This window comes from Dermacentor silvarum, chromosome 5 (assembly GCF_013339745.2).
Source record: "Dermacentor silvarum isolate Dsil-2018 chromosome 5, BIME_Dsil_1.4, whole genome shotgun sequence".
Classification (NCBI taxonomy): Eukaryota; Metazoa; Arthropoda; class Arachnida; order Ixodida; family Ixodidae; genus Dermacentor; species Dermacentor silvarum.
In genome coordinates this window covers 102,563,698-102,583,773 of record NC_051158.1, presented here as the reverse complement: position 1 = coordinate 102,583,773, position 20,076 = coordinate 102,563,698, and the positions used below count along the sequence as shown (strand labels likewise).

Here is a 20,076-nt window from a genome sequence, read left to right as displayed (position 1 = left end):
CACCGTGAGTGTCGATATCGTATACTGTACAACTTTTTTTGAGAGCTTCGCTAAAGTTTGCTGGGACTCCCTCGCATGGTGCGCGTGTGTGCATAACCATGTTACCGTTAAGTACACCCTAGCAATGATTGGCGTAGCACTATCCGTAACTGCTTAGAATGAAGTAGCTCAATATTCACTTGCCTTGGAAGACGTCGTGCCTTTGCACATAGGAGGTTTACCAGAATAGTACGACAGTAATTACTCTTTGTACATTGAGACAAATTGTAACGATGTGACAGTCTCGTAGAGTAAAGTAGGCTATATGTTCTAAAATGCTCGTTGTTTGGCGAGGCTAAGTAGCGAGTGTAAATGAGACGTTTCGAAATTTTCATGGCAAGACACCAGGAATTGAAAGCCAATGATAGGTTATCTCTAAAGCCGAATAATTAGTGATGCTAATGTATGGTTTTCCTCATACTTTGCGGGGAAAGCCATATATAAGCACCACTAGTTATTCAGCTTTTCAAGGCACACGGGCCGTTTCTGTTTGAGAACCGCGCTTTAGAAGAAATGTAGTTCAACTTCTCGTCTTTTGTGCGTTGTTTCATAGAAATCTTTTATGGTCTTCTTTCTGGGGTTTTACGTGCCAAAACCAGTTCTGATTACGAGGCACGCCGTAGTGGAGGGCTCCGGATTAATTTTGACCACGTAGGGGTTCTTTACACTGCACTACAACACAAGCACACGAGCGTTCTTGTATTTCGCCTCCATCAAGATGCTGCCGCCGCGGCCGGGATTCGATCCCGCGATCTCGTGCTCAGCAGCGCAACGCCTTAGCTGACTGAGCCAAGGCGGGTAATAAAAATATTTCATTTTGTAACCATAACTAGTTAACGACTCAGGAGTTCCACAAGAAGTAGATACACGGTTAAGCCCTTCGACAGTTTCGCAGCTAGGTAAATAATTATTTCAGAGTAGGTATGGTCGCGCAGCTGTAGAGCGTCCTTTTTGCTAATCACGGGCATTGAGAGTTCGAGAAGCTTTGAGAATACGCGAGGGAAACAGAAAATACGTATAGGAAAAATGCTACGTTACTACAAACGCAACGGACAAATAAATTATTTCACTCAATCATGCACCAACTGAAAAAAAACCTGTTCTTATTAACCGGCAAAGTATATATTTTAGACATCGGGAGCCGCTCTACCCTATAAACGAAAACAAGGATTACGAGCGTTGTATTGCAGTGGTCAAGTGTAATTGAAGACAGTACGTTTATGTACTAATACTAATTTGTGTGACACACCAATTGTATCATTTACTGCAACATCTTTCGCTCATGTTTCGTCAATATGTATTGAATATAACAATACAACGAGCGAAACATTGGGGCACGAAAAAGGAACGACCTCTACAAGCGCACTGTAACAAGTTCATTTCAACTAAAAAACGGCCCACGCTTAATATTTTGAAGCTGTAGGCAATGCGGTAGGCGGGAGTAATTTTTTTTTGACGCGCTAGACCGCTCATAATTGCTCCCAATGTTTAGAGCCCAAAGAATGCCGCGACAATGCTGCATCTCTATTTGTCACCTCGCAAACAGAGCGCACACGTTAACTTACCTAATCGCCCACGAGACGGTGCTACTGATGACGCAGACGCATACAGCTGCAAACCAGGCCCACGTCAAGTCCGGCATTCTTTAGGGACAAAGCCTTGTGGCTGTCGTTTGACGTGAAACCGAGCGCTGCCAAAGTAAGAAGCTGTGCGGCGGCAGCTAGAACGGCAACGCCTGCCGGCACCGGGCGGCGTTGCATGGGCCGCCGATAAGGTCTTTGCCATCTCCCAAGTCTGCCGGAAGCGTACGCTTAGGTAAGGGCCGTCCTATTTTCCCGACCTAAACGCACTTTTAAAGCGCGACGTGCTTCTTCTTCCAAAGCCGACTTATCTCTCGATATATCGGTCTATATACTTCCGCGTACGTGTAGGCGCGATGCTACGTGCTCTGCTCAAGCGTTGTCAACCGCTGCTCAGCGTGCTTACGAGCGCCTTATTAAAGATGAGGATCTTTATGTGTGAATTTTTGGCAGTCCGGTGAAGCTACTCAATAATAGTTCTTCACGATCAGAGATCAATATCAGAAAAAAAAGAAGAAACAAGAAATTTAAAAAAGAAGTTATGAAGATTCCGCACACTGTGACAGCCGCGGTTATGCGAAGCGTTTTGCACTTTTCTCCACATCTGTCGTCGTTTGGGGTTTGGCAAAGCGTTACTAGATATAATAGTGTTTGCGTGAGCTCGTCGGCTGCACACAGCACAAATGGCTTCCGGCAGAAGGTATTGACACGGACTGAAAGGGACGACGGCACATGATGTCGTGCACCTACAATTACATACACGAGTGTTCTTACATTCAGCCACCGTGGAAATGTGGCCACCGCGGCCAGCAGTCGAACTGGCGTGAGTCGAACCAGCCTGTGTTGTCGTCCCTTTCTGTCGTTGTCAGTAGGTTCTGCTTGAAACCATTTGTGCTACGTTACTAGATGAACCAACGTGTTTGTCTTAGGTGCGCAATTGTGCGTGTGAAGCTAGCGTGTGTGCGAAGACCAGGGTGATTTGAGATGATACCGAAGAAAACGTGGCTCGAGAACCTTTTATACTTGCGAAATAGTTTGAGAAGCCGTTGGTTTGAGACCGGGACCAACACATTCGCACATGTTTATTTCTAAGAAACATTTCTTTGAATTGTAAGAATTTATATTATAAGAGAAGGTGGAATGAGGGGGAGCGTTTGCGGGTGCTGCCGCTTCGGCCCAATTCGGTTGCGAATACCTTCAGTCATCATCACCCATCAAATTGATATTTTTTTCCCTGTACCATTTCCTTCAGCGCAGAGTAGCTGGCCTGAAGAATGTGCATTAGGCCACCTTCTCTGCCTTTCGCATCATTAATATTTTCTCTCGCTCGAAATTTTTCTCATAAAAACTAGCAAATTGCGAAAAAAAGCTTAAATCAGTGTCGGTTGTTGAAGTGCCTAAATAAAAAAAATAACTTTTGTCCAATCAACCTCGTCGGGCCAAGTTTTCGGGCTTATGTCTTCTGGGACAAACAAATTGTAGTTTTGATGCTTGCCTGATATATTCAAAATTAGGGTATCAAGTGGTTGATGTGAAGTTTAATTGTATATTTAAATACCCCGACCATCCACCTAACCTTTACCAATAGACACAGAGGCCTTTGTACGGGCCACTCCTGAATTTTATTCAATAAACATTCCTTGACATATTCATTTAAATTGTGCCGCAGGGCATATTTTCGCAATAAAGTATGAGCAGTATTGGCCAGGGAAGAAAGCAAATAGCAGTTGCATTAAGCTCCGAGCAATAAGGCACAGATAAATATGCACAGATGAATTTCTTTCTCATTTTCGTAATATATTGGAAGAATTGCGGACATAAGCCTCTATTTTGGGACCGGCCACGGTGGCTATGTGACTATGGTAGTTCTGACGCTGAGCACCAGGTCGCCAGTTCGACTCCTGGCGGCGGTTTCCGCACTTCGACGGAAGCTGAATATAAGAACACCCATGTGCTTACATATAGTTGCACGGCACTAAAGTCTCGGCAGCCAAAACGTTTTGTCAGTTCTCATCCGCTATGGCGTCTCTCACAGCCTCTGTTTTGCTTTGGGCCGTTAAGCGCTATTAATCTAGTAATCAATGAAACAAATTTGCTACCTTGGCAAGCCATGGAAGACGGATTATCTGCGACATTACTCGAGCACTGTTCAGAGCTGTTTGTCTATTATAACATTCTCTAGCATTATTGAAAAAATAATTGGGCACGATGTTCACACACATACACAAAAAATTAGCCATTCTACTCTGTGAAGGATGATGACCAGCGAAGCTGTAGCACATTACACACAGACAAGGGGACATGTATTTATTTTTGTCATTTGGTAATGGCACTCTCGATATCTTTGTGATTACTGTGATATATACTGATTGATTCGGCTACAACCTTAGAAAGATTCTTGGCCAAAATTAAATCTATACACGATCATTGTTGGGTAGTTCAGTGACTCCTGAATTTCAATTTGAATTTATTTGCCAAAAGGATGCAAAAATGAAGGAAATAATAATAGGAGGGCATTAGTGTGGCACTTCAAACCAAACTCTTCTAGCCCAAACTGAGTGAACCATTTGTTGCATTGTTTTGAAATGTTCACATTGAAGTCTTCAACGACGATCACAGGGGTAGTGTCATCACGGTGCGTGAACTTCTCTGAACTGAAGTGCGTGAACTTCTCGTTACCACACTTGGCTGTCCCTGGAGATATATACACCGTGGATATCACAATTCCGTTTTTTATTTGCACGGCACAGACACCCCCACAGTGAGTGGCATTGTCCTTTTGCGAGCTAAGGTTGTATGGTTGTACATTCGTTTCGTCCTTTGCGTATATGGCAATGCCTCCTGCTCGCGAGTCTATGGGCTGTTCACAGAGAATTGCAGTATACCCATCGACTTGAAACAATGCATGTTGATTTATTTATTTCATTTATTATTATTATTATTATTATTATTATTATTATTATTATTATTATTATTATTATTATTATTATTATTATTATTATTATTAGCGGTGGAGTGCTTGCAGCCTGCTTCACCTGCGCCACGGGACGGCCCGGTATTGCACCGTCTCCGGTATCTGACCACGCTCACCTTTTTTATTGTTGACGCAGACACGAAAAACACATGAAACCCTTGCCATATACAGCTTCGCTGTAAAACTCAGTGAATTAGCTCTCGCCTCGACGTAGATGCATCTGCTGATGTTTTTTTTCGTTTTTTTTAAATCTATGGTGGATTTCAGTACGGCTGTACCACGACGCTGGAATTTATGTCTGTTGTGACGAGCGAATGTATTATCGATGGAACAACGTGAGCACTTCAAGCACTGCGTGCGGCACACATTAAAGCCTATAGTATCTCCACCTTCTAGCCCAATGTCATTTCTGAACACTCGCACGCATGTTTTCTAGATGTTTTAAGTGCGGAACACTTTAGGGGCCCGGGCTGTCGGCGTCTAATGTGTCATGTCGTCACGCTCAGAAAACAAGCGCAAAACAGGACCAAAACACGCCAGCACCAGCGCTAAACCGGGTAAAATTTAGATTCAGAATAGTATAAAATAAAGAAATTCTCTTGCATTAATAGAATTAGGTAACAGAAATTCGTTAAAATCACTTCTAACACGTCCGGCTCATACCGGCGCAGCGTAAGAGAGGGCACCACCACCCCACAAGTGGAATGATTCCGCTCGCCGCGCAGCCGCTCCAGCGTCCAATCAGCGCGCGACGTCTGGCGGGAGAGGAGGAGCGCGCCTAGAAAAGCCGTTGCCGCTCTCCGGGACGCTCTTTCCCGCCACGGACGCCGAGCAGCAAGCGCGCTTGGAGCGACAGCGGGCGCTCGTCCGTGAAAGACAGCGCCGACGCAGGACTGATCAAGCGGGGCACGCCCGAGAAGCTGATGTTGCTCGCCAGCGCAGGCAAGCTAATCCCAACATCATGAAGGCCGAAACACAACCTGCTGATCTGTCGACAGCGTCTACACAAGATAAACACAGGATAAAACAAGACAAACACAAGGGAAACACAGGCGAATCACTGCTTCGCACTTCCCGTGCTTTCAGGTTGAGTGGAACTGCATTAATGCCGAATCGTTTTTTTTTCAAGAGCGTCAGGTGTAGTAACCTCGCTTCGGCATCGAAACGGATTTGTCGTCGTCGGGGCGTAGATACACATTTTTCATTGCATCTTTTTTTTTCCCACGAAAGGTTATAGGATGCTTGTCGTTCGAACATCGACGCTTGAAATCTTTTACGTCGTATTTAGACACTGCAAGTCTCAATTCATAGCACTACAATTAAACATTGTAGTAATAATAATACCAATAATCAGCCAATCAATCAATCAAATTGGCATCATAGTACCCAGGAACAGCTGCGGAGCCTTCGTATTGGTGCACTTAAAGAGTAATACGCAAGACAAAAATTGGAGGACGCTTAAGCTTCGCCTTTAAGAGTGGAACGCGATAGCGTTATCGGGACTGGTTCGCATCGCATTTTTCTTTGAGTCGGTTTCACTGCAAAGCTTACAAAGACCAAGCTTACACCGATCCCATTAAAGTCGGCTTCATTTTTAAACAGAAATGCATTGCTGGTAAGTCGTTTTTCCAGGGGCAATAAAGTCGTCTTTTATTAGAATGTGAAGGCCCTAGGACCTTTTTTTATTATTTTAATAATTGTTTGCTATTGCCCCGACGCGCGCGCGTGTCCAAAACGCATTAGGCAGGCCAAGTCCCAATTTGACCTGCCGAGGATGTGAGTGCCATCTGGATAAGATTTTCGCAAGCAGCATACCCGAGCGCGCCGCTGTTGGTATGGTAGACACAAGGAAGTTTTTTTTTTCAACCTCCTTGGGTAGAAATGCTGGTTTGTGTTTGTGTTTGAGTTTCCTTGTAACAGAAGCATGTTTTCTCGTACATTCAAATAACAGTTCAACGCCACCATGTCTGTAGGTTGTGGCTACGTTGTACATTACCATTTTTCTGACGGATTTCACTGTGAGAAATTCAACTTTTGTTCACTAACATCTTGCGCCACGCTGATGGCCTGCGCAGTCGGGGTGGTTCGGAATGATTTTATCCTGCACTAACACCTTGCGCCACCCGGAGAGCCTGAGCGGTCGGGGTGGTTCGGGATGATTTTCTCCGCCACGGACGCGGACATCCACGCCAACGCCGATACCGGATTTTCTGCGACACGGGACCCTTAACGCTATCGCGTTAAAATGCACAAATACGACCGAAGTGGTAGAGAAAACAATGCGAGATGGAGAAAGAAATAGGGAAACAGAAACGATAAGCCAGGCGTAAAAGGGAGTTAATCATACAATATGATTATCTACATTTATACATAATACAGGGGATGGACTCTGAAATATATCAATACAGGTAGACTGCTTATTAGATAGTCTTTGGAGTCGAGTCATAGGACAGTCTTTATTGCAGCAAGGCAGGGCCAGAAAATGTTGAATGTTGCCTGGCATACTTTTACCGCAGGGAAAATTGCACATGATTAAGAAGCTTTGGGCAAATTATAATGCCAAGGACCACCTTATAGAGGAACAAAAGGTCTGAGTTGATACTTCTTGATTTTAGATATACGAATTGAGGTATATGTTAGAGGGCAGGATTATGGTGGCCAGAACAGATAAAATCGTGCTTGAAAATATATATCAGTTTATGTTGGGCGCGATCAATGAGGTAAAAATTAGATTTGTACGTTCCGCCCCAAACAACATAGGCATACTATAGTAATGGAAAGTACGCAGTAGAATACAACGTAAGAAAGGCAGCAGGGGAGTGGAAGTCATGCGATATACGACAAACAATATCAAAATAGCGAAGGGCACGTTGTTTCGCATATTTAGCGTAGGAAAGAGAACCTTAGCGTTTTGTCGAAGTACACACCAATATCTTTCATTTCATCGTCCCTGGATAGTCGCACATCCCGAACGATGTTTGCAAATTGCGCATGGTGTTTTGCCGAGTATAACTTATTACCATTTTTTGAAAGGATTAAAAAATAGGTTACTGTTTCTGCACCAGTTTTAGAGTGAAAAGGTCTTTAAACTTTAAAAAGAACTTTAAATATTTTTAAGTAGTCAGCATAAGGAAGAAATGCATGGTGTCGAGTTGCTCACGAAATGTCATTTATGAACAGTAGGAAGGTAAGAGGGCCAAGAACAGATGCTTGAGGAACTCCGCTAATGCCATCAAAACTAATAGAACTCTGTCTAATACTACCAACGAAGCCCGATCGATTGCTTAGTTAACTTGATACTAGGGCAGTGATGGAAGAAGGTATGTCCATGAGCGAGACCTTTGTATTGAGGAGGTCTTGGCAAACTACATCAATTGCTTTACTTGGGTAAAGTAAAGAACCTTTAATCGGCCCCTATTATGCATCACACTTAAAGCATGGGTCACAAATGTGACCAAGTTCGTTGTTGTAGAGCGCCCCGCTACAAAGCCGTGATGTTCACCAATTAAATGCTCTTAGAACTAAGAGAAAGCAGGGAATACAATACAGATTCAAACACCTTTGACGCAGCGCAGAGGACAGGTAGACGCCGGTAGTTAGTAACTGCACTTCTAGCACCCGATTTGTGTACGGGCCCTCCCCGCGCCGCCTTCCAAGCGCTAGGAAACGTACAAGACTTTAGGGAACTATTGAATATGCTTGGGAGAATAAGGACAAGAGTATGCATTCGTACTGCTTAGCCACGCGGGACGGGCACCATCAGCGCCACAAGGAAGGGAAGTTTTGAGGTGCTTCATACACTTTAAAACAAGGTCTTCATTGAGTGATAGCGTACACGTAGTAGCACACTGAGAAGGAAGGTTACTTGAGGTAGAAGCATATTGTACACTAAATACAGAACCTAAATGTTATGCACAGGCATCAGCAGTTTCCGCGACAACATCGCCATTTTCTTCAACAAGACAAACATCTTCGGCGCTCTTTTTAGCAGAGTGAGAGCGCACGTAGATCCAGAAACATTTTGAATTCCGTGCCATGCTAGCTTCCACACGTTCAATGTGATTGTAGTGATCATTGTTATAATAATAAAATAAGCAGAGACAACGACTGCACCTAAATTCAAATTTCCGCTTATCTAGGCCTGTTTGCCCCGCTTTTCTGTGTCCCCGGTCTTTTAGCTTTATTGTCGTTTTTAGTTCTAGAAAACTAATCTGGTAACTCTGGCTAACTGGTAACTCTGGCTAACTATGCCACTTTCGACGACTTTTTTAAACAAATTAACCTGTTCGTTAACATGAGCTGCCCGATCTTCAAACGACAAGTCAGCGTTTTGAAGATAACTTTAAAGCCAACGTAGTCTCTATGGGAAGAAGTTGAAGCTGCGCTTGGCGTCCTTTTCGGAACTGATGCTTCGTTTATGTGCTACCAGAGTTAAACAGTTGAGGGAGGGTGGAACTTATCTGGCGCCACCATATGAACGTTGCAACGCATGACGCAAACAGTATCAATATTCGTAAGACAGAATCTACAACGTTGCCACATATGTTTTCAGTGAAGTTTAGCAGCTGCATCGATATCAATAACATACAATCAAGTAAGGAGTGACATTTTTGAGAAATTTATGAGGAATCTTGTCAGGAAGTGTGTATGAATCCATGAAATTCCGGGTACATTAAAGTCACATATAGTGAACAGCTTGTAGTTCTTATGCAAAATTATCATGGTTTCAATTGATGCCAGAATAATACCAAAAGCTGCAGTAGTTAGGTCAGGTGCTACATAGAATGCACCAGGCAACAGCCGTTCACCACCTGAACAGCGTATTCCCATCCACACAGCCTCATAATCGCACTCTAGATCCAAGCGACGTCATATTCTATCTTGCTATCAACGCCGATAGGGACGCCGCCACCTTTCTGCTTCCAGAAGGAATAATGTCGATCCCTACGAAAAACTTTATTATTATTATTATTTGATTTGTACACATATACACACAAGGACACAAAGGGATTAAGGAGGGAGCAAGCTGACAACTGCCACCGAGAGGGGCACAACGCCTGCCTACTCCTACAGGAGGAGGGAATAGAGGAAATGAAAATATGAGAAAAGAAAAGAGGAAATAAAGAAATGACGGAGACACAGACAGAACAAAACAAAAACAAAACAAAAATAGAAATAACGTCTATAAACGGGAGGCCAAGTCAGTGTCCTTCAGAAAACTTAGCAGGGCTCGATGGGCCTGGTCACGTCTTGCAGCGCTCCCCCTTGGAAAAAAGGCAATCGTCAAGGGTCGCACATGGCAGCCCCATAAGTCTGTACTCCTTAATTTGTAATGCGCGCGGCGCAACGAATGCGGGACACTCTAAAACTAGATGTTCAAGTGTCTCACAGGAGCCACAAAACGTATACTTTACAATACGTAGGAACATGCACAGTAGTTGCTATTTCAGGTAAAAGCCAGCTTTCACCTAGTGCTATCACAGAATAAGTGGAAGAAACAATATTTGAAAAAAAAGAAAACATTCACTTTGGCGCGTAGGCCTCCAACATTCTGATAGAAGATGCGTACGGCGGCTGCGTCACTGATGGGTCACATTCCTTTCGTCCCGTCTTTGACTGCCACCTCACGCGGCTCCTCGCACAAGATCATGCGGTCGTGGAGCCCCCTATGAAACGGCTTGAACGAGAAAGACCTTGGCCACAGAGAAGAACCACTGACACGGTCGAAAGCGTTGTCGGGGACCTCAACGTGTAACGAGGCATACGTATCGCGTTTCGTTTTCATACGCCTAACCGACAATGTTGTCGAGGCCATCGCAGACAGATGGGTAGTGAGTTGCGAGCTTGTTGAGCATGGCGATAGTTACGGCAAGAAAAGTGCCACGGGTCTTGCGTGACGTTTAGCGGCAACGAGAGACGTGGTGTCAGATGAACCGATGTTAATCGTCTGCACTCGCTTATTTGCTGGTTCGTTAGAGTCCGGCGCACCAGCAGTCAACGACTTACAGGAATTTGGCTGACGATGAGAAAAATATCCACCTGATGTAAGCTTAGATGCACTCGCTGCTCCCGCCGCGCACACGGGACAAATCCACACGTAGGATAGAAAAAAGACAGGTGCGTCCTGCCGCGTGCATGGAAAACTGGGATCCGCCACGGTGCCACACGTCGAGGACTGTTTATTTATTTATTTATTTATTTATTTATTTATTTATTTATTTATTTATTTATTTATTTATTTATTTACTCATTTGTATTACCCTCTAGACCAGGGGCATCGCAGAGGGAAGTGGTATGAACAGTCTCAAAAGGTTACACGAATGCATTATGGTACAAGAAAAAGGAGACAATTATTGGTCCTATTATACAATGTTACGTAAGGTACAAATAAAATGAACCTTAGGTGAGGTCAGGGAAACTGGACAGTAACAACGTTAGGTGCGTACAAAATAGCATCCCTACTGTGAGATAATGATCAATGCGAAGAGGCGGCAACTGCCGGTGCAACAAGCTTCTCGCAAAGTTCGAGGGGCCCTTCAGCATTACCAAGCGCGTAGGAGATAACACAGGGCGCGTTAGCACCACGGATCCAAGCTTTGGACTCGACCGGCGGTAAAGAAATAACTTCGCCGTTCACGTGTCGCGCCTCAATAAAAGATTACGACGATTTCACTGAACTGTCGTTTCTTTTTTTTTTTTTTGCCAGGTCCGCAGCGTGGCAGACTGTGATGTGGAAGAACGGCACCGGGGCTTGGCTGCTTGCGCGAGGAGCGAAGTAGAGGAAGAAGAGATGGGCAGATAATAGAAAAGCTGACCCAGAAACGGGAGCTGTTTCTGCAGAAACAAATCCTTTATTTAGTTACAATATATATATTTAGCTTGTGCAACGGATGGTCCACCAGCCGAAACGTTAGCAAACTATACTGTACAAATCCAACGTAGGTCGTACTCTCTTTGCTTCATTATACTACCGCGGGGCCAGCATGATTGCCTTAGCCAAAACTACATATATATATATATATATATATATATATATAATGATCAGCCTATATTTCTGTCCACTGCAGTGCGAAGGCCTCTCCCTGCAATTTCCAATTACCCATGTCTTGCGCTAGTGTATTCCAACTTGCGCCTGCAAATTTCCTAATTTCATTATCCCACCTGATTTTTGGCCGACCTTGACTGCGCTTCCCTTCTCTTGGTATGGATTCTGTAACCCTAATGGTCCATCGGTTTTCCATCCTACCCATTACATGGCCTGCCCAGCTCCATTTTCCCCAGTTTAATGTCAACTAGAATATCGGTTATATCCGTTTATTCTCTGATCCACGCCGCTTTCTTTGTCTCTTAACGTTAGGCCTAACATTTTTCGTTCTATCGCTTTTTGTGTGGTCCTTGACTTGTTCTCGAGCTTCTTTGTTACCCTCCAAGTTTCCGCCCCATATGTTAGTACCGGCAGATTGCAATGATTGTACACTTTTCTTTTCAACGACAGTGGTAAGCTCCCAGTCAGTGGTATGAACGTCCAAATAGTCGTTTATTGACACGATAGGTGTGCCTCTGAAATGTTTGTATACACCATTGATCCTGCTTTTAAGTTAAATAGGCACCATAAGAACTTACATATATATCGGAACTTTGCCTAAAGTGCTGGGCTTGAACTCACCAAAGTCTTCGTTAGTAAGTGCTCTTAGTCGTTGACCGGCCGCCTTCGATAATAATAGGTCCAGTATCAGAATTAGGTGATATTTTCTCTGGCAAGCAATTTCAGCGTAAGACGTGTTTGTGAATCCGGGCTCTGGTCTCTACTTAGGACAGTATGCCCCACATGCTTGAGGAATGGCTGGCAGATCCAACATAATCAAATGTGGCCGCATTACCGTAGCTTGTAAGGGCCCTTGGACTCACGGTATTACAAGAAGCGGGCGAAACATAGTCAAACGTCGACACGAGCAACGTAGCCCCGTTTTCCGCAGCCTCTCACCATCTCACAAACAACCACTTAGTGCGATGCGTGAGACTCGGTGGCCGGCTACTACGAGTGCACGCCTGTAATGGCGCTGCATGCAAACCTGCACGCCTCGGACGCCGTTGCCTCAGCCAAGCTGGTGACTGGCAGCCGCACCTTTTCCAGCCCTCGCTCAGATGGAGCTCAGTAGCTTAAACCGAGAGTCACTGATGACATGCATCACCGATTGCGCGTTAGAGCGCTCAGATGCGTAATGTAGCGAAAGATACACACTAAACACAAATAATCCCAGATGGGAGTAAATGCCTCGTCGCCTAGCGCATTCCCGAATGAGAGTTTAATATACTCCACTCATATGGAGCTTTAGTTAACTCCATCGCTCACAAGAGTTTTTATGGTGTTCAAATAAGGGTAAATATTACTTTATTTCTCTGGGGAGTTTTTACGGCGTTCCAATTGGAGTGACTATTACTTCATTTCTTGAGGGAGTCTTTAAGTGTTAAAATTGGAGTGAATATTACTTTATTTCTGGAAAGTGTTCTTGAGGTGTTGCAAATGGAGTAAATACTAATTCATTTCTGAAGAGAGTTTCTTGAGATCCTGCTACATTATTTATACCGTTATTTTCCTGCAATGAATTGATGCAGCAGCTTTCGTGCCGTGGCTTTACGACACTTATTAATGAGTGATGAAGTGCTGCAGATGCTATGTTTTGTGCCGGTAACAACCTCTAGCGTAGCTTATTTTGTTTTCCACCTTCCTAGTTAGATTTTGAATGTATTTATTATACTTCACTGGAGACTTATATAGAATTGAATTATAGTAAGAACATTTATCTACCCATCTAGTTAACTGCCCTTTCTCAGCTAGTCAACTCTGTTCAATAACGCAAATGGAAACGCGAATTCAGCACAAATAAAACGACTGCATTTGCGCTTTCACGTACGCGAGAGTATGTGACATTGACAAGATTCAAGTATGCACGATGATATTTCGTGATAACATTAGGCCATTAGCGAATGGAATACTTGGCATGAGTACATTCTCGCCTATGTATTTCTTGTTAGCATTCGAACGCACGTTATGATTTAATGAAGAAAATAAAATGATTTTCCGGATAGCGGTATAAAGTATATTTTATCATCTATAGGCATTACAACATCCCACGGGAGACAAAACATAGAGGGAAGCACATCATTTGAGGAAAATTACGCGTAATAAGGGCATGTTGCTTGAAATAATACATATCAATTAACAATGATATAAAGTATATACCATACATCAGCAAGGCCGAGGGTCCAACATAACGCACATTCAATAAACAAATGCGCACTACAACAACATAAAGCGGATGTACTGATGAAAGGAAACGCGGACAACATTGAATGTCAGAACGATGCGTGCGTAGCCAACAGTAACAATTTAATTACTTGAGTGAACCATATAAACTATCACTCTCCTTAACTTGAGGGGAACCACATTTAAAACAAGAAATGTAATTCACTTATAAAAAAACTGCTTAACATGGCAGCCGACCTACACACTTTTGCAAATGGTATTTACTGAATATGTGCATTGTGACAAGTCCGTAGATAATATCGTATTTCAAAATTGCATGGAGCTGGAGTCTTCCTAAATCATTCAAGACAGAAGTCGGCAAGTGAACTCGCCCAAACGACACGTACAGAAAGTTTGACTGCTTAACCGACGTGCAAATGAACGATCGCGTCCATTAACCATACCACGTTTAGGGTGCCTGAATGGTCTCCTCCTCGCCGGGAGAGGGAGAACGTGCAGGCAGCTAGCGACAATGGCCACGCCGCATTCCGGTGGGGTCAGTGTCTACAAAACCTGCCAAACGCGTGTCGGAATGACGAGAGGCTACGATATTTCTCGCCTCCGCAACTTACTTGCAATCCCCATGCTTCGCTTCGCCTTGGAATTAGTGGCGCGTATGTGCCTGCCTGCGCGCTGACCGATGTCAAAACCCCACAAGCAAGTGTATGCAAGCGCTGCTGCAACAAAACTGTATGAACACGGACACACATGAAAGCTTTCATGCGTAAGATTTCACGAAAAAGGAGCGACGTACAAACATAGTGAAAACGCACGCGCTCACACACGCGCACATACACTCAAGGAAAGAGCGCACGCGCCTTTTCCTCCCACACGCACACCCAAGCAGAGACACGCTATTTTTTCGTCATAATATCGGCCCACTTTGTAGTATTCTAATGGAATTCTCAGTTTGAAGCGAGTTGCTAAAGAACGCAGTAGCGCCACATTAAAGGCACCTCCTTCGGTACGTGTAACATGTAACGCGACGGCCGAAACGTTCAGGCTCACCTGGTTCATGCAGCATCGCCCGCCATTCTCGAACAATATTATTATTGCACGCTGGGACCAATGCGTCCATTAGAGCACAAGTAAACGCCACAACTCCGAATGCAAGTACCACTAGCTATGTACACCGCGCACGAGAAATCGTTTCACCACGTTTCATCTGAGGTGACTGATGCGAGGTTGGCTGCGCTGGACGAGGCTCGTCCGGCGTGCATGAATGACATTGCGGCTGCCCGGCCTAGAGCAAGTGTCGATGGATGTTAGGCCTAAAATCGCGTCTTCATGCCGTCGTCAACGAGGCGGTCGGAACCTCCGTCGTGTGCGGCGTGCTGAGGAAGACATCGAGATGTCGTTGCTGCCATGGTGACACCAGATGCTTGTAGAAACGGCCGCTGATTATCCAAAGTAGTATGCATGAGTTGAAGTGCACGAAAGAAGAAAAAAATTGCTCCATCTCCGGCTAAAGGGAACCATGGGTGGATGCGAAGCAGCGGGGAGATGGTTAGCTTGAGCGGGAGATGGTTTCGCGGCAGCGGCCCGAGCGCTCATCGCGGCGCTGCACAGGAGAGAGAATTAGGCGCGCGCGCTCCGTCATTTTCACATCGCGGAACTACCGTGGCGCCCCCAGCGGAGTATGCAGCTGTCGCACCACCTGTCGTGCGCGCCGCTCCCGGTTCCTAGAGGAGAGAAAGGAGGGGAGCGTAGGAGAGGACAGAGAGGGGGAGGGGACGCGCATGTGCTGTGGGGGTGTGGGACGCCGTGGGAGGGACGCACAAAGCCCCCACCATAAGCTGCTTCGCATCTAAATATTGCAGAGCCGTAAAGGACCCGACTGTGCCTAGTATGCGACTGCCGCATTAGCCTCGATTTTACTCCAGTTACATATGAGATTTCTCGTGAGGGAGAAAACTCCAGTTTAAGAGCGATTTTACTACATTTATGAGTGTTGGGAATGAATTCACGTTTATATATCGAGTACGTTCCCGCTGATGAAATAAGATTTGGCGACGAGGAGTTTAAAAGGTTGCGCGTCGTATCTCTTACCTATCTCGGATGTATACGTTGTGTTTAGAGTGCACGGAGGAAATACATTTTCACTTCATTTCACGGCCCGATCGAGGTTTTCGCACTGATAAACTCCATTTTGTAAATGGAGTGATATCAGGTCATTCCGTTTTTTTTTACTCCATCATTTCGGGAAGGATGTAAAATCATGGTTTTATGTTTTTTTACTAGATGGTGATGAAGTAAATATATTGGGTGATCGAGTTTTAAAAGGTATTAAACCATAAATACCCCCATTCAGGCTTATTTGTGTTTACTGTGTAGCGTGCACTATCTCGCCAACGGTGAAGTGTAACAAGCGCCATTCAAGATCCGAGGATCTGGCACGCCTGCGGCCGATGCTGCACTCGCCCATGGCTCGCACCAAGAACGAACGCCTTCTTCGAGGACGAAAACTTGAGCGCCTAACGTAGTTTACGATAGAAAGTTCGATATATGTGCTTTTAATTCGCAAACTTATTATTTGAAAGTCTAACATTTGTCCATAGTTTGGCCCTAGTTTGCTGCGCTAGTAAACACACATTTCAACAAACGCCAACTAGCCCAACCTATTAAACTCAGTACAATAGAACGAACTCTCATTTAGTGGAGTCTGCAGATTTATCGTAGCCTGTTTCCCTCGGCATTGTGCCCTTTGTACGTGGCGTCGAAAGGCTGCCTGCGATAAAGGAAATCACGAAGCCCATTTCGGATTGCGAACGTGGTTTCTGGGGGAAGGTCATCGCTCGGAGTGTGGCAACATCTTATCAGAGTTATCGTCGTTGGAGGTCGCTGAGGTTTCTCCGGCGCAAAAAGAATTTCGGGCACGAACGTATTCTCGGCAAGACGTGCTTTGGCAGCGGTTATGGCGGAGTTGTTGAACATTTCGTGGGCTTTGCTTGTCGCACTTGTTTTAGGCGCTTCCTACGGCCTGGTTCACTGGTTCATTCGGTGAGAACGTTTTCGTTTCCTTACACCGTGACACTAATAACATGGTTGTGATGATGATGGTGAGCTATTCTCACATGGCTCATAAATATAAGAATGAATCCATGAACTAGAAGGAACTGAAATTGGCAACAAAGGAATACTATGTGATTAGGAATTTAGAGCCGATGAATGTATCATTCATATATAAGTACTGAAAGAAGACTCAGTGAACGTTATAAACTGAAAAGAATATGCAGAAAGTATACTGGACAGTATGGTAGATATCATCATCATCATCATCATCATCAGCCTATATTTATGTCCACTGCAGGACGAAGGCCTCTCCCTGCGATCTCCAATTGCCCCTGTCTTGCGCTAGCGTATTCCAACTTGCGCCTGCGAATTTCCTAACCTCATCATCCCACCTGACTTTCTGCCGTCCTCGACTGCGCTTCCCTTCTCTTGGTATTCATTCTGTAACCCTAATGGTCCACCGGTTATCCATCCTACGCATTACATGGCCTGCCCAGCTCCATTTCTTCCGCTTAATGTCAACTAGAATATCGTCTACCCCCGTTTGTTCTCTGATCCACACCGCTCTCTTCCTATCTCTTAACGTTACTCCTAAGATTTTTCGTTCCATCGCTCTTTGTGCGGTCCTTAACTTGTTCTCGTGCTTCTTTGTTAACCTCCAAGTTTCTGCCCCATATGTTAGCACCGGTAGAATGCAATGATTGTACACTTTTCTTTTCAACGACAGTGGTAAGCTCCCAGTCAGGATTTGGCAATGCCTGTCGTATGCACTCCAACCCAATTTTATTCTTCTGTAAATTTCTTTCTCATGATCAGGGTCCCCTGTGAGTAATTGACCTAGATAAACATATTCCTTTACAGACTCTAGAGGCTGACTGGCGATCCTGAATTCTTGTTCCCTTGCCAGGCTATTGAATATTATCTTTGTCTTCTGCATATTCATCTTCAACCCAATTCTTGCACTTTCTCGATGAAGGTCCTCAATCATTTGTTGTAATTCCTCTCCATTGTTGCTCAATAGGACAATGTCATCTGCAAACCGAAGGTTGCTGAGATATTCGCCGTCGATCCTCACTCCTAATCCTTCCCAGTCTAAGAGCTTGAATACTTCTTCTAAGCATGCAGTGAATAGCATTGGAGAGATTGTGTCTCCTTGCTTGACCCCTTTCTTGATAGGTATCTTTCTACTTTTCTTGTGGAGAACCAAGGTAGCTGTGGAATCCTTGTAGATATTTGCTAAAATATTCACGTATGCCTCCTCTACTCCTTGATTACGCAATGCCTCTATGACTGCTGGTATCTCTACTGAATCGAATGCTTTTTCATAATCTATGAAAGCCATATAGAGAGGTTGATTGTACTCCGCAGATTTCTCGATTACCTGATTGATGGCATGGATATGGTCCATCGTAGAATATCCCTTCCTGAAGCCAGCCTGTTCTCTTGGTTCACTGAAGTCAAGTGTTGTCCTGATTCTATTGGAAATTATCTTGGTGAATATTTTATACAATACTGATGCTCTAGTGTATCTCGTCTTCCTTTTTCTCCAGTTTTGTGCTGATGTGCTTCGGTGCTCCGGTCCTTTTCGAACCGTGGACACTCGAGTTAAATATTTCCTCTTCTTTTTTTACGTTTCTTTATCGCGGCTGGCGTTCCTGGTCGTCTGCTGAGCCCTAGGAAAATCCCTTCAGCTGTTAGGCCTACGCATTGTTTCGATACACCTTGGTCTGTATTACCGAAGTGTTCTTACGCTAGTAGTATTCGTAAGAACAAAAGGAGTCCAATGGGAACAGCAAACATATCATTAGCGAAGGCCGCCGCCAAATCAGAAAAAGTTCTTACGAACAAAAATCTTTGTGAATTCTGCTAAGTTTTCTGATGGGTTCCGCCACATTGCTAGGCAGTGGCGCTATCTATGGGCAGTCGTCACACTGACTTGGGCAAGCGCTCCGTGTTGTGCGCCAGGTATACAGTCGGCGGAAGCTTCTGGTGCTTGCATTCACGATCACTCTGTCTAGTTAGTGCAAAGTGGCGTCTTCTTCGTGGGGAACGGTTCTGTGATACGTACTCAAGTGATTTAAGTCGGAATTGCCGGAGTTTCTGCCGGCGTTGAAGTGGACAGAGCCCTCAGCGCGATGTGTGCGTGCGTTTGAGCATACAATCAGCCACAGACATCAGTTGTCTATTTCTGACAATTTTTTGTTACGAACGTGTCCTTACAGCAGCATTCTCACTGTAATTCAAAGCTGTGGTTTAGCAGCATGGCTGTTGGGACGCGAGTACGCGCGGAGGAGAGAAAGAGACGTCTCGACGGCGTGAATCCCAACTGTCAACTGGTTTTATTTTTATTTTGCTTCAGCCGCCCTTGGGGCTGCTCTCCCTTTCCAATCGTCACCATTGGTGGAGAGTGGAGGACACGGGGGCGCGGGGTGCAACCGGTATGGTGGTTAGAAAGGTTTCGGAGCTGCGCTCACTGCTGGCCCTTGCCTGCACGTGGTGGACCTCTCGCGGCCGCTACAGCACTCCCCCCCTTAAAGAGTTGCCGAACGGAGTACTCCGATCAAAGGTCCAGGCGAGTAGGGGCTGTTGAGCACCGTCCACTTTGCGTACGTCGGGTGAGCACCTCTGGAGCTTGCGCTGCAGCTGGGGGCCCTGGCGAAGGCGGGGGCTCTCTTGCTGGAGACACCGCGACGGCGTAACTGTCCATGCGTGCTGGCTTGACACGGTCAGGTGACACAACCTCTTGGTGGCGGCATTTATCGATGGTGACATGCTTGTCCCCACGGCGGAGGACCTTAAACGATCCATCATATGGTGGTTGAAGAGGACCCCGAACAGCGTCATGTCGCACAAACACGTATGGGCACGATGTTAGCCGCGGGTAGACATGTACAGCCCGCGTCCCTGGATACCGCGGGGGCACAGCACGAAGTTTGCTCATCATATCGCGTAGACGAAGGGCGTAACCACTGCAAGCCGTAGGTTTGTCGCCTGAGCAGTGCACAAAGAACTCCCCTGGCAGCCTGAGTGTCGTGCCATAGACCAGCTCAGCGGCGCTGCAGCCAATGTCTGCCTTTAGAGTGGGTCGTATGCCCAAAAGGACGAGCGGGAGCGCCTCTACCCAGCTGTGTTCTTCGGTTGCTGTGAGCGCTGCCTTAAGCTGA

At 45.3% G+C, this 20,076-nt stretch overlaps 1 protein-coding gene across 1 annotated transcript in view; it reads left to right on the top strand.

Moving 5' to 3' along the window:
• The first annotated feature begins 16,777 nt into the window (after positions 1-16,777).
• LOC119453677 (cytochrome P450 3A6-like) overlaps positions 16,778-20,076 on the top strand; it is a 196,716-nt gene continuing 193,417 nt past the window's right edge. The window contains exon 1 of the mRNA XM_049668329.1: positions 16,778-16,900. Within this exon, the coding sequence (XP_049524286.1) occupies positions 16,815-16,900 (86 nt within the window). The 5' untranslated portion in view covers positions 16,778-16,814. The remainder of the gene's footprint in view (positions 16,901-20,076) is intronic.